At 39.8% G+C, this 26,402-nt stretch overlaps 1 protein-coding gene across 3 annotated transcripts; it reads right to left on the reverse strand.

Annotated features, from left to right (window-relative positions):
• Positions 1-939: 939 nt before the first annotated feature.
• LOC139456357 (inactive peptidyl-prolyl cis-trans isomerase FKBP6-like) lies at positions 940-23,398 on the reverse strand. Of its 3 annotated transcripts, none has more exons than XM_071238009.1 (15): positions 23,342-23,398; positions 21,828-21,845; positions 19,804-19,903; positions 18,182-18,400; positions 17,545-17,634; positions 16,797-16,928; positions 14,021-14,091; positions 13,558-13,617; positions 12,287-12,544; positions 10,405-10,514; positions 9,864-9,940; positions 7,666-7,753; positions 5,902-6,028; positions 2,681-4,806; positions 940-2,200 (listed from the first exon to the last, which is right to left on the reverse strand). In XM_071238009.1, exons 1-14 carry the CDS (start codon positions 23,345-23,347, stop codon positions 4,765-4,767), a joined length of 1,398 nt encoding a protein of 465 aa, XP_071094110.1. In that variant the 5' UTR covers positions 23,348-23,398; the 3' UTR covers positions 940-2,200; positions 2,681-4,764. The 3 variants fall into 3 exon arrangements, with proteins under 3 accessions (XP_071094110.1, XP_071094108.1, XP_071094109.1); XM_071238007.1 differs by lacking the exon at positions 23,342-23,398 and adding an exon at positions 23,119-23,226; XM_071238008.1 differs by lacking the exons at positions 940-2,200; positions 23,342-23,398 and adding an exon at positions 23,119-23,226 and having other exon boundaries at positions 2,606-4,806.
• Between the last annotated feature and the right edge of the window lie 3,004 nt (positions 23,399-26,402).

Genomic DNA, 26,402 nt, shown 5'->3' on the forward strand with positions numbered 1-26,402 from the left:
AACACCTTACATAATTTCAACCTAACTGAGACAATAAATTGAAATCTGAAGAGGTCAACAGCTTACAAACTGACAGCCCACATATGGAGGGCAACATTTAGCTGCATTATGTACACTGGCAATCTTAACTTGACAGGTGAGGTACTTTATCATCAGAGCTTTGAGAGGGAGGAGACTTGGGGGGCATCTCAAAAGCCCAAATTGTTCATGGTGCATAAAAAAAAAGAGCTATCAGGCTTTGACTTCACCTGAATATTTGGGTAAGACTTCCGCCAGTATCTCCCCCTAAAAAAATTACGTAATTAAATGGTTTGAGTGTGAATGCATAGGACATACATCTTCTGGAGGTGGAATATGGGGGATATGGCCAGAAGTCATTACCACGGTACATTATTTGTTTCAGGCAAAATTTTAAATAATTTAATTATTATTGAAGACAAAAACAATCTATCATCGATAACCAATTTCGGTTTTAGCACAATGTTTGCAGTGGTAACATTGATAACGACTACATTTGTTGATTCAGTGATAAACAAGTGCAAAAGTGAGAGTGGCTCACTAATACCCCCCACCCGCCTAGTGTGTCAGTAGTTTCAAATTAAATAGCTAGGATAGGGTTAGGGTTTGAAAAATTCATAAAAAAAATGGAAAATTACTAAAAACATTTTTTTCTTTTGACTGCACCCCTCCATATGACATAGATTATATGTACTAAGTAAGAGAAATCGCGCGGTCAAAGTTTTCGGACGGCAGTCGGACGGATGGAACCTTGGTATATTATCCCCGACCTAAAAGGTCGGGGTATAATAATAGGGGACATGGGATGTTATGACATGGGGACAAAGTTCATGTTGTAATACAAGTACTGTGTACCTAAACATTGCTAAAGACTCCAACTTCAAACACAAAACAAAAATGTTCATATCAATACCTGATTTATTTCTGCATCCAAGTGTACATAACCCCACTGCATGGATCTGTCGTCCATCTTCAGGCCAGCAGTGTCAGACACGATGTAGATAAAGGACGACCTAGCTGACATAAGTCAGGCTTATACTGGATGCTAACAATTGCATCCTATACATATAGAAATGAACAAAACTAATTACCCGACTCCTGGGGACACGAAATCTTTGGCTGCTTGAATCATTAAAACTAATCAAAATTGTACTTTATGACTGATAGTGCTACTCTGGTAAAACAAAAGTTCAGATTATCATTGGTTAATTTTCTTCAACCTAACATTGAAATTATCCATAAAAAGCTAAAGGCTTCTGAGCATGCACAATGACATAACAGTAAAATTCTTGGAAACTGATTCGCCACCCTCAGACCTTCATGACTTTAACCCACAAAGATTATTACCGGAGTTGGAACCTGGTTCCATGTTGTAATGGTATACACTAGGGCTGGTACGGGTAACTCAGGTATTCGGGTCGGTACTTAGAAGGACATGGGTACCCACAGGACTACCCGGACCCGTGGTTAGTCACGTGATATATTGTGATCTACAACTGTATATGGCTACACTACAAGTCACTGATGTTCGCATTTCTTATTGACCATGCACCCATTCCTTCTGACTTCTATATGTTTGAATAAAGATAAAGCTTCAGTCAACTGCCGTGTATGCCTGACCAGATTGTTTTATATGTGTACCTGAATACATTTTATCCAGGGCTACGGTCAAACTATTCCCAACATGAGTTTGCCACTAACGTGGCTATATCCCCCGCCCTGTTGCAGAATTTATGACATAATTTTATCTAAACAAACCCTAACCTTTTTTAACCGAAGTGGAAAAAAGAAGAGTCTTGTTGCCATGGAAATGTATAAAATAAATTTTTCTAAAATTTCTAAATAGGAAAAGGCACCAGTTCAGCATGTACCTGACAGACCTGCAAAGTTTCATGAAAAAATGTTGAACGGTTTCTGAGTTTACGCCGGAAACGAAACATGACGGACGGACATACGGACGTACGGACAGGGGATAATCAAACATTTTGTATCTATTTCTTGAGACCTGCAGCGGGTACCCGGGTAGGGTCAGATAATAGGGGGGTGAGTACCCGGGTAGTAAATTTGGACTCATCCCAGCCCTAGTATACACGATCCTCACATCAGCAACACGTTCAGCCATGATATCTTCAACTCCTACATGTGAATTTGTCTGCAGCTCATACTGAATCTACAACAGGACCTGAATTTGTCTGCAGCTCATACTGAATCTACAACAGGACCTGAATTTGTCTGCAGCTCATACTGAATCTACAACAGGCCCTGAATTTGTCTGCAGCTCATACTGAATCTACAACAGGACCTGAATTTGTCTGCAGCTCATACTGAATCTACAACAGGACCTGAATTTGTCTGCAGCTCATACTGAATCTACAACAGGACCTGAATTTGTCTGCAGCTCATACTGAATCTACAACAGGCCCTGAATTTGTCTGCAGCTCATACTGAATCTACAACAGGACCTGAATTTGTCTGCAGCTCATACTGAATCTACAACAGGACCTGAATTTGTCTGCAGCTCATACTGAATCTACAACAGGACCTGAATTTGTCTGCAGCTCATACTGAATCTACAACAGGACCTGAATTTGTCTGCAGCTCATACTGAATCTACAACAGGCCCTGAATTTGTCTGCAGCTCATACTGAATCTACAACAGGACCTGAATTTGTTGATGTCCCCAGCATCATCACCATTATCACAGTGAAACAAAATATACACATTTGGAAGCTTTTCTTCCCAAACCAGAACGGGCAATATCAAGTTTAGTTACAAATTGTCATGAAATACTAGCTGAAAGAAACGTGGAAATATACTGAAGACAGAAAATCAACCAACTATTAGTTATTGTAAAATTCCACAAAAAAGTTTATCCATTTGTGATGCTTTATCCCCACCATAATGTCCCCCTGTCATGTTTACATCGTTATAATGCTTTAACCGCCTGTCTCTAGAACATCATTAGTGTACTAAATGTCACAAGAGATGCTTCTATTTTCCTTATGGTGTTTGAATTGCATGAGGTTTCAAATTAGAAAACTGCCCATGCATGAAATTCACGTTCAAAAACTTAAACTTGAAAACCCAGATGTTATCTCGGTATTGATGCAGGAACATATGACTGTTTTTAATGTTTACAGACCTCAATTTTACAACGGACGTGTAAGAATGTAAAAGGTTATGACATACAGATAAGTGGCATTGATATAAGCTTACCTGAACCTATAATGTTTCAGATGACCTTAAATTAATAACAATGACAAACTAAAAGCAACCAAGGACACAATGTTATAATGACAACAGTGATATATAGATTCTTAAGAGCAACAATATAATCATGAACACAACCAAAATCAAAGATTTACAGATAACTTATGTTAGGTCAAGTAACCTGAAAGGTTTTAATAAAAAGAAAAGTAATACTGGCATTGAAATAGTGATCAGCCATGACATATAACAGAAAATAACGAGCTGAGGTTACTTTAAACAAACAGCGTTAGAAACTAAGATTTATAATCCAGTAATCCTTATGAAGATAATATATAGCAAAATACTTAAAAATGGCAAATTTCTACTAGTCCTTAAAATACCTTAACTAGTTTGGCTAGAGGGCCATAGTGCCAATGTCTATCGCTGACAAAATGAATCCATCTCTCTGTGAATAAAATGTATTTCCAAAAATTAAAAATATTAAAAAACAAACAAACACATTCTCAAGTGATAAACACATGATCTGAGGTAGGAGTTTTACACAATGCCCTGTTAACAAGGCAGCTCTAGGCCAGGTGGTCCTTGGCATTCAAGGTTGAGAAAGCGAGCTGGTAGGTCTGGGGCACTGTATGTTTTATGTGTATATCGTGTAATGGCATATATTAAAAAAAGTGACTCTGCGGAAGATTTTCATCCCTGGGCCCAGTTTCAGAAAAGCAATCTTGGCACTATCGTAAGTTTGTGTTTATGCCTGGGCGTTACAACGGCTGTGTGTCTAAGTGCTAAAACTGCTTCGTGGGACAGGGCCCAGGACCCACTTGCTAAGTGTAATCTGAACCCTACTATTTTGACTCTATGTTACAGAATAGGAGTTGCATTAGTCTCAGCAGTAAGATCACTCTGTGCAAGTGGGCCCACTTTAAAGTATACAGCAGGGTCCCGTTCCACAAAGCGATCGTAGCCGTAAGACGATCGTAACTCCCATACTTTATATTTTATACTTTAGACTTACAACATTCTTAGCGCTAAGATCGCATTGTGGAACGGGGCCCAGGAATGTAATAGCAGAACTGTTCAGGGCCCTGTTGCACAAAGCTGTCTTAGCTATGACTACGTTAAAGTATGGGAGTTATGAAAGTCGTAGTGCCATGGCAGCCATGTGGAACATGGCCCTGTGCGTCTAGGAAAAAGAATGACTAGAAAACACTTTTGATTATTGCTTGAATGCTACTGAGGTCATCAGTGGTGAAACTGAATCTTCAGTGCTGAGATTCAACCAAATGAAACATGATTTGATCTTCAAAGTTTAATCAGAGGGCCTTCTGTAGTCCCCTGGCTTAACTGTTTTCAACAAGCCCAAAGAGATATCCTCCTCTGGTGGACCTGATGGTAAACAAGTGTCACGTCTCCAGTTCAACGAGCAGAACCTTGACCAAAGTTGGCAGCATCTCCCTGACACTAATCAACACAGTATCTTCAAATCACAAGCTCAACTGGTGTAGAATTTCTCTGGCAGATGCACACTTCCTCTTGCAATTATGACTTCTTCTTTTTCACCACCATATGTGCACTTTGTCCCTGAAAAATAAGTTGTTTTACAAGTATTTAGAAGTAAAAGATCAAAATACTATTCATTCTGCTTCAGGATTCCATTAGGGTGAGTGAGTAAGGGAGTGAGTGAGTTTTGTTTAAATCTGCATTAAACAGTATTGCAATTATTTCACAGCGTGTCAGTACTGTCACCTTAATGTGGGAGGAAGCCCAGGATGATGCAGGTCTTAGATGTTTACCACTCTGGTAAAACCCACAAGCATGGCTATCGTGCAGACAAAACATAAATTGGGATGAACTGCGATTCCAACTCACAGTCATAGTTTTTCTGGGAAGGGAAACAGCTATGCACAGAGGACACCTAAGACAAATGGGCCATCCATGCCCCGATTTCACAAGAAAGATCAGTACTTGGTACCCAATGGGTCCCCAAACACCCAGTGAAAAGGCAAATATTTCATACTGGGAACTCCTTCCTCAGAAACACGTGGCATCCAGTCTACCCCAGGACACACCTACCACCACCACCAGACACGTACCAGAGCTCCAGATGAGCTTTTGGTGTTGTGGGTATTTTACTCATGCATTTTAAAATCATTGGGTATCAGTAATTCTAACTGTTTATTCAAATTTCTGTTACCCACTAGTTATTACACATGTGGGTATCTAAGTTAAATATTTAAAAACACTATTTATCTAGTCCCTGCAAACTGGTGTCGTGTGGGTTTCGAGAGCTTTATAGGACTCAAAAATAAGACGATACTTCCACAAGAAAGTGTGATGGCAAATGATCATGATGTAACTGTCATCGTGAAGTTTGGCAAGGTTGACGGAACGCCCGTTTATAATTTCAAAATAAGTTGCTGATTTGCTAATCGAATACGCAGGGTTACTTCACAATATTTTGATTAATATATCAAAATATTTTTGTAGCGTATCTGTAATGTTTGTTGCGTATTTGATACGCTTAGATTTTATCTTACTGCATATTTCTGATGCGTATTTTACGCAGATACGCAGTTTGTCAGGAGCTCTGCATACACAGTGACAAGGACCCCTGCCTTTCTATATAGTATTGATACTAGCACTTCATGATATACCAGTCTACTAATTATTACTCACAGTTCCACGGACAACAGGATCTAGATCCAGCTCCTCTGCTATTTCCAAGATACAGCTTATTTCGGGTTGAGAGAGCTGGCAAGTTGTCATAGGCAACTCATCTATACTGGTGTCTTCTTTCAACTCCCTGAAACAAACAAAGGTTAACTGTGTCAATGAGTGATGAGGAGTTAACTGATGGATGGAGGGTTACGTGTGTGATGGAGGTTAAGTGTGTGATGAGGTTAACTGTGTGATGGGGTTAACTGTGTGATGGAGGATTAAGTGTGTGATTGGGGGTTGATGGTGTGATGGGGGTTAAGTGTGTGATGGTGAGGTTAATGGTGTGATGGGGGTGGGGGGTGGGGGTGGTTAAGTGTGTGATGAGATGTTAACTGTGTGATGGGGGTTAAGTATGTGATGGGGTTAACTGTTTGATGGGGTGTTAAGTGTGTGATGGGGGCTAAGTGTGTGATGGGGTTAACTGTGTGATGGGGGTAAAGTGTGTGATGAGATGTTAACTGTGTGATGGGGTTAAGTGTGTGTGATGGGGGTTAAAAGTGTGTTATGGGGGTTAAGTGTGTGATGGGGGTAAAATGTGTGATGGGGTTAATTGTGTGTGATGGGGTTAAGTGTGTGTGATGGGGGTTAAAAGTGTGTGATGGGGGTTAAGTGTGTGATGGGGGTAAAATGTGTGATGGGGTTAAGTGTGTGTGATGGGGGTTAAGTGTGTGATGGGGTTAAGTGTGAGTGATGGGTGTTAAGTGTGTGATGGGATTAAGTGTGTGTGATGGGGATTAAAAGTGTGTTATGGGGGTTAAGTGTGTGATACGGGTAAAATGTGTGATGGCGATATTTGCTAATATATTTCCAGTGAACAATCCCCATATTAGCAACCCTTCCGATTGATCAATGTACACAAGACTTATTTATTCGTGTATAATACACACTGATGTGTTATATGCACACTTAATTATGGGCAATTAAATTCTGGAAAAATATATCTGTCATACATAAACATTTTAGGCTGTCAGCATAAACCATGAAATTTATCTTTCAACTCAGTTTGTTTTCATTAAAATAATATTCCAATAAGAGCCCCCGATTTCTAATTTTGAGAGCGCCCTAGGCGAATATGATAATGTCTGAAAGCGCAAGTAAAATCTTCAAGAGTTAGTAAGTAAATCATTCTGCTGTGCTTGACAACGGTTTAAGGATCTATGCCAAAACGTCACCTTTACAGTAATTAAAGAAGTTGTCATTCATAACTTGTGTCTACTTTGTCATCTGCAACTTCCAGAAAGTAATGCCTATCAAACAGTTTATATGATGGGGGGGTTCTGTAAATAATCTAGTCTGTTTGTTTGTTGTTTAACGCCGTACTCAGCAATATTCCAGCTATATGATGGCGGTCTGTAAATAATCGAGTCTGGACCAGACAATCCAGTGATTGACATCATGAGCATCGATCCACGCAATTGGGATACGATGACATGCATCAACCAAGTCAGCGAGCTTGACCACCCGATCCCATTAGTTGCCTCTTACGACAAGCATAGTCCCCTTTTACGGAAAGCACAGGTTGCTGAAGACCTGTTCATCCATGGATCTTCACGGGTCTAACGAAGTCTGGACCAGACATTCCAGTGATGATATCATGAGCATCGATCCACGCAATTGGGATACAATGACATGCACACTGTGATAACATGCCATAACTATTCAACTTTATCCTTAATGTGCTCCAGCAATGAGTGCACAGACAGCTAACTTGAGTCAGCCCACCTGAGTTTTCCGTACACTGACTTCCTGAAGTCCGGGCTACATTCCTCCTTTTTTCTTGCCTTCCTTTTGGCCTCTTCCACAGCAGGATCTACAAGTTATGAAATCTCCAAGTCAGAACCATCAAGTTACCTCTCTGTCAAATATTCCCGGGGGACCTCCTAATGTCATAGTGAAAGGAGTGAATGTTGTTTTATGCCCCACCCAGGAATATTTCACCTTTATAACAGCAGCAGGTAATAATCAAGTTGCGGCCTAGCCAACCAGTGGCCGAGTTTATGAGCAATGCTCCACGCCACAGATTCATCTGGACCCGCTGAATGTCTGCAGCAAATGTCAGCAAAAAGTCCCAAATTGGGATTAATGTTTTGCCAATTCAGATTCAGTTTCAGTTTATTCAGAATTCCAGGCAATCTGACCCATAGTACATTTCATATATCTGACATTTAAAGGTGCATCTTAATATCTCCTTTGATGCAAATTTGTTGACAATTTAAACAATTTTTGTGAATTTAAAGATGTCTATAAGTCTGCATCCAATATAGAATTAGAATTAACTGCATGTTCTTGCAAGTACAAATTACATTCTACTGCACAACATGGGCAATAAAATAATACAAGACTTTCATCTTCTATTACAAAACAGGTTTTACACAAGATTTCTGAATCATATAATTCACATTTTCCTTTACGGATGTTTTGTATACCAAGAGAATTCATACATGATTCAAATATTAAGCAAGTTTTTTTTTATAACATACAGAGATAGTATCTGTCAAATACAGTTCACATTCAAATATAGATTCACATTCAAATATAGATTAACACAAAGAGTACAATTGAAGAGATTTACGAATTGAGGCATGCCATATCTTGTTTAGCAGAATCTACAACGCGTTGCCGAAATGACTACACAAACATTTCCTACTTCTTGCCATAGACAAATATAACCAAAACAACATTTGTATAGAAGATTTCTAACATGAGTGGCCCAATTCGGACGGCTTCTATCACATGTATTTTTTAACATCATGTAACACTGGAAAGTATATCTATCATTTGGACATTGAGATTATTCAGACCCAGAAGTCATGTTAATATATTAATGTTATGTATTGTAGAGGTGACTTGTGTTTCACCAATCAGGAAGAAAAACCAACAGGGTTTTTGGCTTAGTTTTCACAACATTGCATGGCATGCTATGTCACAATGGCTATGAATTAGAGAAAATATAAATTTATGAGAAAAAAATAAAATCCCAAAAAATTAAACAACACAATGATCTCTTTCCAAATTTGCCTGCCAAGGGTACCTAGATTGGAATCCTAGACAACTTGAGGGCAGGACGTGTAGTGAACCAAGTCACTGAGACTGCCAGACAAACATTGGTCACTTTATTCTACTGCAGGATCCCCACCACTTGCAATGGAGAGACAGAAACCACTGGGATGTTAAAATTTGTTTGTTTGTTGTTAAACGCCAGACTCAGCAATATTCCAGCTATATGACGACGGTCTGTACATAATCGAGTCTGGACCAGACAATCCAGTGATTGATATCATGAGCATTGATCCACAATTGGGATATGACATCCACCAAGTCAGCGAGTCTGACAACCCGATCCTGTTTGACACCTCTTACGACAAGCATAGTTGCCTTTTACGGCAAAGCATGGGTTTGCTTTACGACCTATTCTACCCCGGATCTTCATGGGTCTGGCAAATACCAGTGCATCTCAGTCATTGCGATACATGTTTAGTCGTTTGAGTTAAAAAACAAAGAAATTTGCACTTAAATATATATAAAAAGTACTTTGGGGAGTTGACTGAAAACTTTGAACCACTTCGAAAATATTTGTCTTAGCTTAATTTTTGGAATAACTTCTTTGCAAATCCGACAGGTGATGGCGCTGGCCATCACAGCGACCACATTTTCGGAACACAGATGTTGATTTTGTAAAACATTAGACTATTGATATGGGCGTTAGTCCTGTCATATTTTAGGACAGGAAAGTAGGCTTGAAATGGCAAGACTATGATATAGGCTAGTGTATACGGTTGCCTTGTGAAGATGGGTAAAACAAAACGATCAAAATTTAAACAAGTAAATGAAGTTTCAGTTCAGAGTTGTTTTCTAAGATGGACAGTGCACCATAACAGTTAACAGCTAAAACTCCCAACAGCAAAGGGGGGCAAAGTTACCTTCAGTCACACCAGTAGGCTGAGAGAACATCCTTCTGCACGTCTCCTTCTCTATTTCATTACACTGCCTCTCATACCTGCAACAAGTGAACAGGTGATTTGTATAGGATAAACAAACAAACAAACAACTGAAACCTATATACTTTCTTCATATTTTGATTGTTTTGTTTTGTTTTAAGCCACAGTCTGCCACATTTCAGCAAAATCCCAGTAAGTGTTTCATATTAAAATTCTGCAAACCATGGGCAAAATGACATTTCCAATATGGCTGCCATATGGCAGTTTCAGAGATGTGGAAAACTGGACAAGCATTCAGGGAAAATAGACAATATGATTACATCGATTTTGGGAAGAACACAGATTCCCCATGTAGAGACAAGCATCGGTACTGGCAACTGACCGTCACCATGGAGCCACAAGCATGGGATCCAGGCATCTGGCCACGTCCCAAATCCCATTAAGGAGACGAACATTGGACACTGGAAACCTACTTTGCTTGTAAACACTTTTGCAATGACCTAGTCTCCACAACAATACCCACTTGTTTAGTTCTTGAATCTCGTGGTTAAGTTTAGAATCATTTGGCTGCAGCCTCTGTGCTCTCTCCAGATAACTTCGTGCCATATTGAAATTCATGTCCATTCTATAGGACTGAAAAAAAGAAACAAATCAGTATTGACAATGGGATGAAAAATGAACAGCAACAAAACAAAAAGATTTGTGCTAAACTTGGTATGTGGCTTCTGACGACATTGATACTTAATTTAAGTGACTATCCGCTTGTAATGGCATGCATAGAACCTGCCTGATTTTGAATGTTCATCAGTGAAATCTGATGGAATGACATTGATACATGTTGAAATTCCCTTATGGCAACAAGTCTCAAGCCAGCTTTAGTCATTATCATGTGACCACTGACCCTTGTTTACAAGGGATATCTTATATCCGTTGTCATGGTTATAAATGAAGAAAACAACAAAGACTAGTATCTGACAAGTCATTGTCATGTGACCTGTGACCTTGCCATCAACTGAGTTTCCTGGTTACTGAGTGAGCTGGTTCAGAATTTGCAGATGACAACTCGTTCTCTAGAACCTAGCAATAAAAAAACACTCCCGAATAAAAATGTGGCAAGAAAGGAGCCCTGTTTGGAAGAAGGATCAGTTTGATGTACTTTAAATACTTTAGAAAACAAATGATGTAGAAAATATTAACATGATGTTATGTGGAAGGAAATCCTAAATTGTCCGGGTATGTGTTGTATAAGAAACTATAAGTCAGGTGAAATTGATGATAGAACGACAATCAGACAAGTTGATTCTTTGGTGTGTGGCTGCTTGAACTACTCCGGACTAATGCCAATTTTTTTTAATAGTGCTAGCCCTCTGACACAGTTTAACATGAATACCCCACACACAGTATACTGACTTCGAGCCGACCAGTCCTTGTTTTAGCCCTTGACAAGCGCAAGGCATGGTAACAATAGGTAACATCTTTTAACGTCTGTTGGTATGAAGTGGATGGGGAATGAACCAATGACCTTCCAATCCGGGACGGACCTGGCCATGCTGACCTTCCACTCCGGGAAGGCCCTGGCCGTGCTGACCTTCCACTCCAGGAAGGCCCTGGCCATGCTGACCTTCCACTCCGGGAAGGCCCTGGCCGTGCTGACCTTCCACTCCGGGAAGGCCCTGGCCATGCTGACCTTCCACTCCGGGATGGCCCTGGCCGTGCCGACCTTCCACTCCGGGAAGGCCCTGCCGACCTTCCACTCCGGGAAGGCCCTGACCATGTCGACCTTCCACTCCGGGAAGGCCCTGCCGACCTTCCACTCCGGGAAGGCCCTGCCGACCTTCCACTCCGGGAAGGCCCTGCCGACCTTCCACTCCGGGAAGGCCCTGGCCATGCTGACCTTCCACTCCCGGAAGGCCCTGGCTGTGCTGACCTTCCACTCCGGATGGCCCTGGCCGTGCTGACCTTCCACTCTGGGAAGGCCCTTGCCGTGCTGACCTTCCACTCCGGGAAGGCCCTGGCCGTGCTGACCTTCCACTCCGGGATGGCCCTGGCCGTGCTGACCTTCCACTCCGGGAAGGCCCTTGCCATGCTGACCTTCCACTCCGGGAAGGCCCTGGCCGTGAATAGTTTTGCTCTTTCGATCACAGGAATCAACTAACTTCTAAATTTCTTAATTTCATTCTACTTGTCACTTATGTAAACACAAATTTTCAAAAGGTATTATGATACATATTCAACCTGACATGACAGTATATTCCAATACGTCAACATAAAAAAAGCATCACTTTATCACTGCAAGCAATGGACGCTCCCATTTTTTGCATTAACATAAAGCTTGGATTAATTTGATGATCTACAGTTTAACAATCACAGATCAGTCCAAGCCTTACTGGCCATCAACACCTTACCTTTCCGTAGTGGTAAAGCACCTTGGCATTTTTGGGTTCAATCCTGTAGGCGTTGGCACAGTTGTAGAGGGCATGTTTGACCTCCCCCAGCTTCTCACAGCACAGGGCCAGGTTGAGGTACAGCTTCAGCAACAGCTTCCGCTGCTCCTGCTGTTCCTTGTAGTCCTTCAGGTGTGCATCCTCGATGATCCGCACTGCCATCCGGTACTTCCCCACGGCTCGCCGGAAGTTGTTCACACGGTAGTACTCATTTCCTTCCTAAAATATTGAAGAACTGAATAAGAGTGTGAGCTGCAGTCTAATGAGTTGCAAATGCTAAATGGATTCCACGTTTTTGTCACTATGTATGAATACTTCTTTTGACATGTCTCTTTGCTCAATCCAAAATTTGAAAAAACAAACAACCTTGCCACTGGATACTAAATTTTGGTCTTATAATTTCAAAAACACACACCCATTGCAATACAATTTTGAAACAGAAAGTCCTATGCCTCTTGCTATCTGAATAACAAAGTTACAAGCCCTTTTGGTTGCATGATCTTGACCTTCAATCAAAACTATGTTCTGCCTTGAGATCATGAAAATAGAATTTGGTCATATTCCAATCATAAATGCTTTAGATATCCTGTACACAAGCTTTCTTGGAGGTCTACTACACACCAAGTAACCTTGACATCCAATCACACATATGAGAACATTATGTGTTGCAAATTAAGGAGGTGTCCAAACAATACTTATCATGAGAAAAAGACCTTCAAAATGACCTTGACATTTGACACATTCTGACATATGATAGCTATTGAGTTCATTTTAACATGACAAACTGATTGAACATTTGATTTCTTCATGAATCCAAAATTTCATGAAATCTGAACCATGTTTCAGGATTTATAAGTTATTCAAAAGAGGATGTGATCGAAACCCCACTTAGAGTGAGTGAGTGAGTATGGTTTTACGCCGCTTTTAGCAATATTCCAGCAATATCACGGCAGGGGACACCGTAAATGGGCTTCACACATGGTACCCATGTCGGGAATCGAACCCGGGTCGTCGGCGTGACGAGCGAACGCTTTAACCATCAGGCTACCTGACTGCCCCACCCCTCTTAGAGATCATGTATACAGAGTTTTATCATATTCCAGTCACAAATATTCAAGTAGAGATGCAAACAAAGTTTTGCAACACCAAGTTCACACTTAGTGACCTTGATCTTCAATGTCATCCAATCCGATAGACGCCTGTTTTATGATACTCCACTGTAATACACATACCTGCTTTTCTGAATTAGCAACTTGACGTAACTTGGGAAATGACAGCATTCTTCTTTCTTCCTGAAAGTAAAGCAATGAAACATCCCATGCAATATCAGTCACAGTTCATACACAATTTGTTCAGTTCAATACAGGCATTTCATGCTTTTTCAAGGCCACAAAAGGTCACTTTTAAGGACATATTTCAATTAGAGGACTAACACTACATGTTTTTGTGAGCCATTTGTGGTTTTGCCCACAATCATAATATTTGGTTCAATTGGTCCCATGCAACTTAAGATCACCCTTGGATTGACTTGTTGACAGTGGATGATGCTCAAAGAACAAAGGAGGACATTTGTAAATATGTTCATGTCGGAGCTATTTAGACAATTTTGTTTGTTGATATACTGCCAGGGCATAGCATGGATACTTGGGGATTGTTGAAAAAGACAAGTCTGTAAAATCTTAAAGTTCCTCTTACGTCTGTCATACTGTAATAGTCATCGACTCCTTCCTTCTCCACGAAACTCAGCAGCTGGATCTCATACATTACTGAAACACATCATCATCATCATCCATGACCTCAATACATGGCATTAATCATTGTCTTCATCCATTAGCAGAGTCACAGAGATTAGTGATTTATTTCTAATTACTTGGATATGCCAACATCATCATCATCATCATCATCACCATCATCCATTAGCAGTCCATGACCTCAATACATGGTATTAATCATTGTCTTCAGCCATTAGCAGAGTCACACAGATTAGTGATTTATTTCTAATTACTTGGATCTGCCAACATCATCATCATCATCATCATCCATTAGCAGTCCATGACCTCAATACATGGCATTAATCATTGTTTTCATCCATTAGTACAGTCACACAGATTAGTGATTTATTTCTAATTACTTGGATCTGCCAACATCATCATCATCATCATCATCATCATCATCCATTAGCAGTCCATGACCTCAATACATGGCATTAATCATTGTTTTCATCCATTAGTAGTCACACAGATTAGTGATTTATTTCTAATTACTTGGATCTGCAAACATCATCATCATCATCATCATCATCATCATCATCCATTAGCAGTCCATGACCTCAATACATGGCATTAATCATTGTTTTCATCCATTAGTACAGTCACACAGATTAGTGATTTATTTCTAATTACTTGGATCTGCCAACATCATCATCATCATCATCATCATCATCCATTAGTGATTTATTTCTAATTACTTGGATCTGCCAACATCATCATCATCATCATCATCATCATCATCATCATCATCATTATCTATTAGCAGTCCATGACCTCAATACATGGCATTAATCATTGTTTTCATCCATTAGTACAGTCACACACAGATTAGTGATTTTTTTCTAATTACTTGGATATGCCAACTCTAAAAATTAAGGAAAGTGTTGAAAGAAATCCAGCTTAAGCTCTTTTTATTACCATGTGAGCCTGATAATCACACTTATGAATAAAAAATTCACATATGCCTGCCTGAGATGTTCAATGACCGACTTTGACAAACAAAAGTAAATTAATTCACAGCCTTCAGAAATTCGAGAATAATAAGAGAACCTCAGGACTGAATAAGTTGTCCCTGGAGGCTGAAGAATAATCAAATCTTCGGAATAACATGAGCTCTCATCCAGCTGTCAGAGGTGAGGTGAAATGGGGTTTACCGTCGCATCCAAGATTATTATTGCACTTATATCACGGCATGCATGCATGCGTCTGATGGTACTAGTCCAGACCAATGCAAATTTAATCGTACTAGCCCACTGAGATACCATGCCGCAGTTTAACATGAATACCCCACTCACATACAGTATATTGACTCTGAGCCGACCAGTCCTTGTTATAGCCCCTTAATGCTGGGCTCCAGGCAGGGTAACAAGTACCATCTTTTAATGTCTTTCAGGGACTGAGCTTCCGACCTTCCACTCTCCAGGTAGATGCTCTACCACTATACACCAACGAGGCGGGCTCAAGCTGTCAGAGTACGGTGACACTCCACCAAACAGGTCACACGTTGAACCACATTGTGCAATTGCAAGGGGGAATATTATCCTACCCTATTTTTCATCCCGGGGATGAAATTCTCTAGTGTCAGGATGATTCTCCCTAGTGAATGTGAACCCATTCCAGAGTGGCACTAAGGTAGGATACTATACTCTAGAATAAAACTTCCTCCAGGATGATATTTAGGTAGGATATAATCCTTGCTTACACAATCACCCTGAATCTAGTCATCTATGACAAGCATCAACTCTAATGGTGACAGTAAATATAGAGTGAAGCAGAAAATATTGTAAAATGCCACTGTCAGCAATATTCCAGCCATATCATGGCAGCCAGTAACTAATTGAGTCTGATCAAGACAAAACCAGTCACTATACGACAACCATTGGTTGGTTGGTTTGTTGTTTTATGCCGCACTCAGCAATATTCCAGCTATATGATGGCGGTCTGTAAATAATCAATCTGGACCAGACAATCCAGTGATTAATATCATGAGCATCGATCCACACAATTGGGATCGATGACATGCATCAACCAAGTCAGCAAGCCTGACCACCCGATCCCATTAGTCGCCTTTTTATGGCAAGCATTGGTTGCTGAAGACCTATTCTACCCCGGATCTTCACGGGTCTATTTACAACAACCAATAATCCAGACCTTACATATAGTCGCCTTACCAGAGTTGCTGAACTAGGCTGGAAATATGGAGCTAGACAAACAAGTCTATGCATAGTCCCATCAAAACCGTGTAACATTATTGACATCTGGTTCATAAACCACAGTGTAGATTTCAGTCAATTGCAGGATTTGCAAAGCATGAGTATCATCAAAAGGGCGTTGACAGATATTTTCCAAATCTTTTCATGTTTTTAATCAAGGTGCTCAAGTAATTTGATGCACTTTGCAAGGTGAGACACTTCTTATTACGATCTAAGTCTTGATTTTATTTGAAGCAAATGCAAATGCAAGTAATATGATAGGTGAAATCTGATTGGTCAATAGGATGGACGTTGAAGGGACATAACTTGTAATCATGGTAATAGCCACTGATGGCACTACGATCAAACCCTGTAATTCCATCCTCGTTCGGCATGGAAGGAAACCAGACTTTCATGGTCAGTTAACTCCCTTGCCACAGGACGATGGACAGAGTCGGGGACCTATTCTAATCCGAGTCCCACATGTCCCAGTAAGGGTGAGTATCTTACATGTGGCATCAGCAGGGATGCGAGGGGGACAGCCCATGGCGCCGAAGGCATACTCAGGTTTTATCAGGAACCTGGATAATTCTCCTTTCTTCATGGAATTCACAGCTAAGTCAAACCCTGTGAAAACCTCTCCTGCAAAGATAATTCAATGGTACTTTGTTAATCAGGAAGTATGTGTTAATTTTTTAAAGTAGTTTCATATCAAGTAAATATCAAACATAAAACAAAGTCTGCCCACATTTATCTTAAATTGCAAACAAAATCTCAGCATGTTCAGATGTTGGTAAAATGAACACAGGCTAGAGTGTTGGTCTTTTATTCAAGTGAGTGAGTGAGTGAGTGACTTGGGTTTAATGACGCTTTTAACAGTGTTCCAGTTATATCATGTCGTGTCAGCTTGATGTGGGAAGGAAGCCTGAAGTGATGCAGGTATCAGACGTTTACCACCTTTGTAAAACCCATGGGCATGGGTATGGTGCTGACAAACCTGGAAACACAATCAGGGCGAGCACATGGTCATAGGTTTCTGGTGTGCCCAAGGGAGGCAACTCTGCACAGCAAAATGTGGTGTCTTTACTCTTAGATGACTGGGCCACCTGTGCCCCTGATGTAATGATAGATGTGCAGACAGTGTATTCATAACATATGGAGTATTGATAAAGTCATCAACTTCCATAAACATCGCAATGAAATAGAAACATGTAAACCATCACACATTTCTCGTTTTGACATCTACATATTTCGTTACCTTTGTTGAGTCGAAATTTCTTTACAGTTTTCCGCAGTCGACTGGAGTCGAAAGGCTCAATTGCATCTTCTAAATAGCCATTATAGTGTACTGAAAACAAAATATATTGCATCAGTAATATGTTTTTAGCCTGAAAAAAATTCCAACTTAGTCACACATTTGTGAAAACTTTGTAGTCGTCTGTCATTCTGTTGGATGTTGCAACATCCCAACGTAAGTTTAGTAGATACATTTCATACAGGAAACTGGTCCTGAATAGTTTTGCTATTTCGATGAAAACAGTAGCTAATTTCATAATTTCAATTCGACTTCGCACTTATGTAAACTTTCCCAGCAAGAAAATATGCATGATTTTGAAAAAACGCACCACACCAGTATTACCCAAATGTATTGTGATACATATTCATTAGTATTTCATATCATGGTATACTGTTGAATGATGGCCTGTTACTTGCATGTTTGAAAAACACTTGCCCAATGCCATCAATAACAAAATGACTCTTTATCATGCTCATGCTCATGCCTTCCCTAAATTAACAAAATCAATTGCACTTCTGCATGATCTTGTGTGAGGATGTCCGAAAACACACAAAAACTGTAGAAGACGATGCTTCAATGCTGTAACAAAGCACCTTACCCCGGACGAGGGCATCGGGGGCCAAGTTGGAGCCAACTCCTTGGGTGAGGATCTTCTTCATCACACCCCCATCTCCGGTCACTTCGTGCATGTTTCTGCCCATCCGGACAAACAATGATTCAGACTCATCCGAATCAAATTCCCCTTCAGGTAAGACATTTTGTAACACATCCTCAGGATCAAAGTAATCATTGTCTAATTGGAGGTCTTGATTTCTTTCTGAAAGAAAATAAGAGTGTGTAAACAAATACATGATACAACACTGACTTTTTAATACTTTCACCATATATTGTATGAAAGACATGCAACTGAAAGGAGTATTGTCGATAGCAAAAGTTAGCAAGGCAATGATTTACCTAAATAAATGGTACCGTATTCAACGTTATAAGCACCACACTCTAATAAGCGCCCATGGCGATATTTGCTAATATATATTTGCTAGTGAATAATCCTAATTAGCAACCCTTCCGATTGATCAATGTACAAAAGACTTATTTATTCGTGTATAATACACACTCATGTGTTATATGCACCCTTAATTACAGGCAATTAAATTCGGTAAAATATATCTGTCGTATATACACATTTCAGGCTGTCAGCATAAACAACAACATTCACAATCTTTCAACTTTGTTTTTTTTCACCAAATAATATTCTAATAACAGCCCCCTATTCATAATTTTGACAGCGCCCTAGGCACTTATTACGTGGAATATGGTATATCACGAACTGTTCCTTCTGAAGTAATGACAGTCCTTCCACATGTAAATAAGTAGCTGTCGCCTTCTTCACAGCAATCCACTGTTCTACCACAAACCATGTCAATCAATGGCATAAATACATGTACAGGTCAGTATGTCTCAGTGAATGAGGTTAGTGTAAATGAGTGAGCGAGTTGAAATTTAATGTCGCATGGACATTACATCAGCAATATAGTGACTAGTGTGAATGAGTGCACTGAAACAAATGGTGTCACATAATCATGGCAATATTTCTCTCAATTTCCATTCCAAGAAACTTAGGCCATCCTTGGCAGAAGCTCCTATCTGTAACACAACTCCAGAAATAAAAATATCTTTAAAAAACCCAACCCCCCAAAAAATCAAAAACAAACAACAACACAAAAAACAACAACAACAAAAACACACAAAAAAACAACATGATGCATAATTTATCTTAAACATGTTAAAGTAAGTAAGTCATTTGGTTAACTCCACTTTGAAAAGTATTTTGGTTCTCATGGCATGTCCGCTTCATGTGATTGTTTGTCGTTTAATACTGCACTCAGCAATATCCCAGCTATATGATGGCAGTCCGTAAATAAACATGCCTGGACAAGACAATCCAGTGATTGATGACTTAAGTGCGAGTCCCAAAATAATTTGGTTCAGTATAGTAGTCTGAGCTAATCATAGTACACACAAGAACACTACAATCTACTGGTGTGAGATGGGAGTAGTGCTGACAAACCACACATTACAACCAGGACCAGTCTGGGATGCTGGCATGTCTAAGGGACGCAACTCTGCACAGCGTATTGCCTTAGATGACAAGATCAACCATGCCCCCTTATCAGCATGATTAGTTATGAACTGCTGATGAACAACAAAGATGGTTCATACCTTGTTCCTGGTCCTCAGCCAAGGAAAGGATTACTTCTTTACTTTGTCGGAGGTCATTCAGGTCGATACCTTCTTCCAGACGAACTGCCATGTCGTCAGCCTGATCAAAACAATGAGAAGAACTAAACAGACTGACGTGCCATGATCATAGCCTTTGACTCAGAAAGTTGTATCTGACGCGATCAGAGTAGAAATATCGCAACATAATTTCTCCCTGCATCAGTCGTGATGCAGATCATTCAGTCTGTCAAGAACTTAATTAACTGTACAATCCTATTAATATTTGAAACGGACACACCCCTTGAAAATATGATGTGACATATCAGCTTTGTCTAATGCTGGATAACCCAATATCCAAAAATAGAACAGCTTTACTGGAAAGCTCTCAGCGGCAGCCAATCAGAATGTTTTTCCATGACATAATGACCAAATTTACATTGACCATGTTCAGAAAATCTAGTTATGATTTTAAATGTTAAAAGGAAACATGATCATGATCATAGATTTCACTAAAAAACGATTCATAATACCCCAAAGTGAGAGTCAACAGGTCGACCACCTACCCTCTGAATACATGTACATCGACATTTGCAAATCAATTAATTTCTTTATTGTTGTTGATTATGTTTTGTGGTGAAAAATAAAGACACAAGTAAAGACATGGTGATACTTTACTGTGTACAGTATCTAGTGAGGCAAGTCACATGTTTTTGGTTTTGGTTTTGGTTTGTTGTTTAACGCCGCACTCAGCAATATTCCAGCTATATGACGGCGGTCTGTAAATAATTGAGTCTGGACCAGACAATCCAGTGATTGACAACTTGAGCATCGATCCACGCAATTGTCACCGATGACATGCGTCAACCAAGTCAGCGAGCCTGGCCACCCGATCCCGTTAATCGCCTTTTACGACAAGCATAGACGCCTTTTACGGCAAGCATGGGTTGCTGAAGACCTACTCTAAGAGTTATAATATTATATAGGGCAGTTGCTTTCATAATCTACATCAACCCACTAACATGACTAATAAAATAATAAATATTCAACAATATGATATAATTAGATAAAAACTACATAGATAGTAGATAAAAAGCTAAAACATGATTTAAAAGCAGGATTAACATGATAAATAGAAGAAGATAATATTGTTTGACACAGGATCAGGAGAGACAGAGATCATGGAGATGGTTGCATCTGTTGCGAGATGACGTTAGTTGATAAATGTTTGTTTGTTGTTTAACTCAGCAATATTCCAGCTATATGACGGTGGTCTGTAAATAATTGAGTCTGGGCCAGACGATCCAGTGATTGACATCATGAGCATCAATCCACGTGATTGGGATACGATGACATGCATCAAACCAAGTCAGCGAGTCTGACCATCCGATCCCGGATAATCGCCTTTCATGGCAGGTATGGGTTGCTGAAGACTTATTCTACCCTGGATCTTCACAGGTCTGATAAACGCCTCCTGGGTATTTATCAGACCGCCTCCGTGATGTAGTGGTAGAGTCTGCCCAGAGAGAGGAATGGTTACATCACTTGCAAGATGAAGTTAGTTGATAAACGCCTCCTGGGTATTCATCAGACCGCCTCCGTGGTCTAGTGGTAGAGTCTGCCCAGAGAGAGGAATGGTTACATCACTTGCAAGATGAAGTTAGTTGATAAACGCCTCCTGGGTATTCATCAGACCGCCTCCGTGGTCTAGTGGTGGAGTTTGCCCAGAGAGTGGAATGGTTGCATCACTTGCCAGAAGAAGTTAGTTGATAATCGCCTCCTAGGAATGTACAGAATGTTTTCCCTTCACAAAGGCGCCCACATGGGTACAATGTGAGAAGCCCTTTACTGGTGTCCCCTGTAATGATACAGCTGGAATATTGCTAAAAGTGAATGTAACACCCAACTCACTCACAAAAGAGCCTGGCCACTGTAGCAGTGTCTAGTAGGGACTGCATGTTACACTGAGCCCCATATTTGAAGTCACAACTTAGCATGCTTAGAATACTGGTAAATAGAAGACGTACCTCCAATTGCAGATCAGCCTGAAATGAGAGAGAATAAACAATGGTAGATGTGGTATAGAAGAGTTTCATATGCTGAATATCACAATGAAATATATTACACAGGAGTATAAAACAGTAAGTGCAGAGTTTTACCTACTAACAAAAGTGGAGGTCCCAGTGATCCCCAATAGTTAATTTTAAGGGTCCTTGTAGGAAATATGAGGGCCCTATTAAGTAAAGAAATGATGTAGTTTTCTGCATGTTTTGATAATTACTTTAGAATGTTTAGAGTCAGGAATGAATCACTGCTCATGTGGACAGTGGTCATGATTGTTGGATGAAATGAGACGCCCATAATTCCTCAATATTTTTCTGTATCAATTCTCTACATTTGCATGCACTGGATGCACACTTGTGCGTCGCAAAAAAAACTTTAGTGTAAGTACCTTATAAAGTTAATACATGGTAAATTACTGGGCATGACATGTAGCAAGGATTATCCACAATAAGTCTAAAGACAATGCGGCTTTGGAATTTCTGTGTGTTTGAGTACAAATTTGTAGTCACATGGCTTATTTGATCACTGTTTATATTTATCCTGTTAAATCACTATACAAGAAATAATAAAAAGTATGCATACACACAAGAAGAACTTAGGCATGTCAAGTCCATATATCATTTGTGATTGACATTTGTCTCTAAATTTTCTTTTGAAGAGGATTTGGTATCCTGCTGACCTAACAAACTATTACTAAAGACCTGGCAAGACAAAAACTACACAATGAATAAATTAATTCAAAACAACCACCTAAACCAAGTTTGACATTTCAGTCTTTATCGTTTATGACAACACTAAAAGGGACAGTACGTCAACAGTTCTGTGTGTTCATAAATCATGTATGAAATTATTTCAGAGTGTGAGGTCACATGCCCAATTCTGTTCTCAAACCAAAATGATTGTATCATTGAACCATGCACAGTGAAGCTGACAAAGCAAGCACCGTCCAGAGTAAACTGGCTTCTGTCTTGTTTATTGAATAGAAGCAAATAGAGGAGAAAGCTTGTGTGTTTTTCTTACTGTTGAGTTACAATATACTAATTGTTAGCCTGCTTAGACAAGAATGTAAGCCAGCAGTGTTTGTAAAAAGCCTAGATTACATGACTGATCTGAAGACAGAACTCTGATTCGTCTGAAGCCGCTCAGATCTGTGCAAAAACAGACAGGTCTTTAAACTTATTACAAAGCATAAGGACGTTAGTAAGTCAGAAATAGTGAATTATCACTTTAATGGTTATGCTTTCTCCATCTTACCATTGAAATTCCCTCTTTTAAGGTACTGCATTCTACCATGCGCAGCTCATAACAAGTGCATCATAAGCAGCTGTGATGCACATGCTCACCTAATCCTGGTGTAAATCTGACTGCTTCAAATACTTATATAATGGCTTACAGGTAATGTCAGTTTTACTGCTACGATAGGGATAACTAGTAAATACACGATATGACCGAAACATTCATTAAATATGAAACTAACACTCATTTTGTACGTCGAAATATCCAACTTTCTCTTCACTTGAAGCAGCCGCCTGGAATAACCGGAAGCTTGGATTAAGAACAAAAAGATGGATTCCACTAGATACATCTACAACGTACCGAGATTGTTTGCACAATATGTTTTGTTGTCTCTTTTAATGGATTTGACCTGCATATTCTTCAATGAGATCAAACACAAAATTTAAAGGAGTTACTAATAGTTTCACTCTGGCCTGGGGAGAAGGGTTTAATATTTTATCAGAGGAAAGGCATCGATTGGCATTCTCGTTTTTAAAGCGTGGTCACATACACACACAACCTATATAAACAAGGTGGAAATCTGCCGCTACACATTCCATGATAATTCTTTACATAATTTCAAGTGACATTATGTCATGTACATGCTTTACTTCATATCCTAGTTATGACATATATAAAATGTATTTTCATGGAGCTTTGGGCTTTTTGTTAAAACAGTTCATACGCAAAACGTCCTCCAGCTTCAAATATAATTGGTATAACTCAAAACAGAAATATTCATGGGCTACATGATTAAATGATGCCAGTAGGACTAGAAGGTGTTTTGTTTGTTGTTTAAACTTGAAAAATAACTGGTGATAGTGATTCATAAATACGTGCTGAAGATTTAGTCGAAATCGGAATTTCTTATGAATATGGAAAAAGGGGTTTGTCGCTTTTATTAATAATAAGTATTAACTTACAAGGGCTAATTTTAACATTAATTACGTTACAGTTATCAAGAAACTACTGACATAGATGGGGTGTGAAAGTTTCAAGACAAGTCTTTAAATGGCATTTAGAATTATGGGATACACATAAGAGAGAGAATTTATGAATGTCAACTTCTTAGTATGAGGAACGGGGCGGTCAGGTAGCCTAGTGGTTAAAGCGTTTTCTCGTCACGCCGAAGACCCGGGTTCGATTCCCGACATGGGTACAATGTGTGGAGCCCATTTCTGGTGTCCCCCGCCGTGATAGTGCTTGAATATTGCTAAAAGCGGCGTAAAATCATAATACACACTATTATGAGGAGCGAAACGTTTCGGAGTATATATGCTTACTGCTTCATCAGGTGAATGAATGCTTGGATGATGACAGCATGTATTTGTACATGTGAGAACAACAAAAGTAATAAGATAACAAAGGTGAAAACTTAACAAGGGAAGCCAACAGTTAATTAGCACCGATTGGTGATTAGCGATAGCAGGAGTTTAATTAGCAATGGATTTGGAGGATTTTGATTCTAAAAATATATCATTTTTCTTTCTTTACTTTGTCTTAATTACTCCTAACTATCAACAACGCTTTCCCAGTTGTTTGGTCGTTCTTAGTTTGATTTTCCCCCATTCCTAGCTACTTTCCCTCATAAAGGGTAAAGTATGAGGGTAAACTATTCCTTTCTAATATAGACGGGTGCATTCCTCGCCCTTTCTTTCCCTTTCAGTTTTTTTAACCTATCCACGTTTTCAATGCGGGTGACGGTTGTTGCGCTGTGATAAAAAAAATTAAAGGGGCAGACTTTGGCTATACGTTTTGCTAATTGTATTGATACAACACACTGTCGGTTCATTCCATACACTCTGTCTTTTAGTTTCTTATTTCCTATTCAACCAAAATGTACACTATAACTATAGCCAGCAAAACACAATTTTCTAATTCGGGTAGAACTTACCTTGAGACGGTTACCCGTTTGAGATAGTTTTCAGTTCCTGGGGTTCTCCAGACTGAGCTTTTCGGCTTTCCAAATTCGGGCCTCGGTTCCAGAAAACAATGTTATGATCACCTCCGGTCGTGACCGAATTCTTTGTTTGGACTTAACCTCCATGAGAAGAGCCAGAAGGAACAAATGTCTTGGAATTCAATACGATGACTATTTATTGAAACGGCTTCCTTGATGCAGCGAACAGATACTTCACAAACGTACTGGAAGAAATCTGGGATCGCAGCGACTTTTCCGACCTTAGCTTGTAGTGACACGAAAACAGTTCTCCCCGATTTTTGTCCCCCGTTTTAGATCTCCAACATATCCCACACCTGTGCATTTCCGTGATTCATCAACTAAACTACTATCTAGTGACTTCTGCATGGCTCGGTTCTAGTTTCCCGCCTGAATATAGTTTATAAAATCCGTGATTCATCAACTGAATTACTGTCTAGTGACGGCTATGTGGTTCGGACCTTGACCCCTTCTCTAATGCTATTTATTAAACGACATCTTTATAATCCCTCTTCAGTCAGAACAGTTGTGTTGTGTCAGCTGTGACCTTCTATACACAGCCCCGAGATATACCTACAAACTTGTAAGTCCATTGCTTCTTGTCTCTAATTCCAGAAAACCGATTAATCCAGGGCAATTGGCTGCTCTCTGCGCCCCCACTAACACACATTTGATATAGTTGTTTACACATACTAATACGTTTATATACATTCATATATTATTCATTTAAATAGGACTGCCTCCGTGGTCTCGTGGATAGAGCGTCAGTCCGGAGTGCGGACGGTCATAGGTTCGATCCCCGGTGGCGTCATACGTTAAAGATGGTACTTGTTTATACTCTGCCTGGTTATATTTATATTCTGTCTGAGTTGGGTATTCATGTTGAAACTGCAGCTTGGTATCTGAGTGGGCTAGCACTGTAAAACTGGCATTAGTCCGGCCTAGTACAAACAGCCACACACACACACACGCACGCACGCACGCACGCACACGTATCGCAGTGCAGTAATCTTGAAAGCGACGTTAACCCCATTACACCTCATCTCACCTCATCATAGTGGTTAAAGCGTTCGCCCGTCACGACGAACACCCGGGTTCGATTCCAAACATGGGTACAATGTGTGAAGCCCATTTAAGATGTCCCCCGCCGTGATATCGCTGGAATATTGCTAAAGGCGGCGTTAAATCATACTCACTCACTCATCGTATTTAACAATAGTTTACACATGCTAATTTATTTCATATAGAATCAGGTCCTTTTTATTTCCACTTAATTAGTACGTCCTAAATATTTACATCTAACCCGGAGTGCAACTTACACTTA

Source organism: Haliotis cracherodii, unplaced genomic scaffold (genome assembly GCF_022045235.1).
Source record: "Haliotis cracherodii isolate W230 unplaced genomic scaffold, xgHalCrac1.p SCAF_11, whole genome shotgun sequence".
Classification (NCBI taxonomy): domain Eukaryota; kingdom Metazoa; phylum Mollusca; class Gastropoda; order Lepetellida; family Haliotidae; genus Haliotis; species Haliotis cracherodii.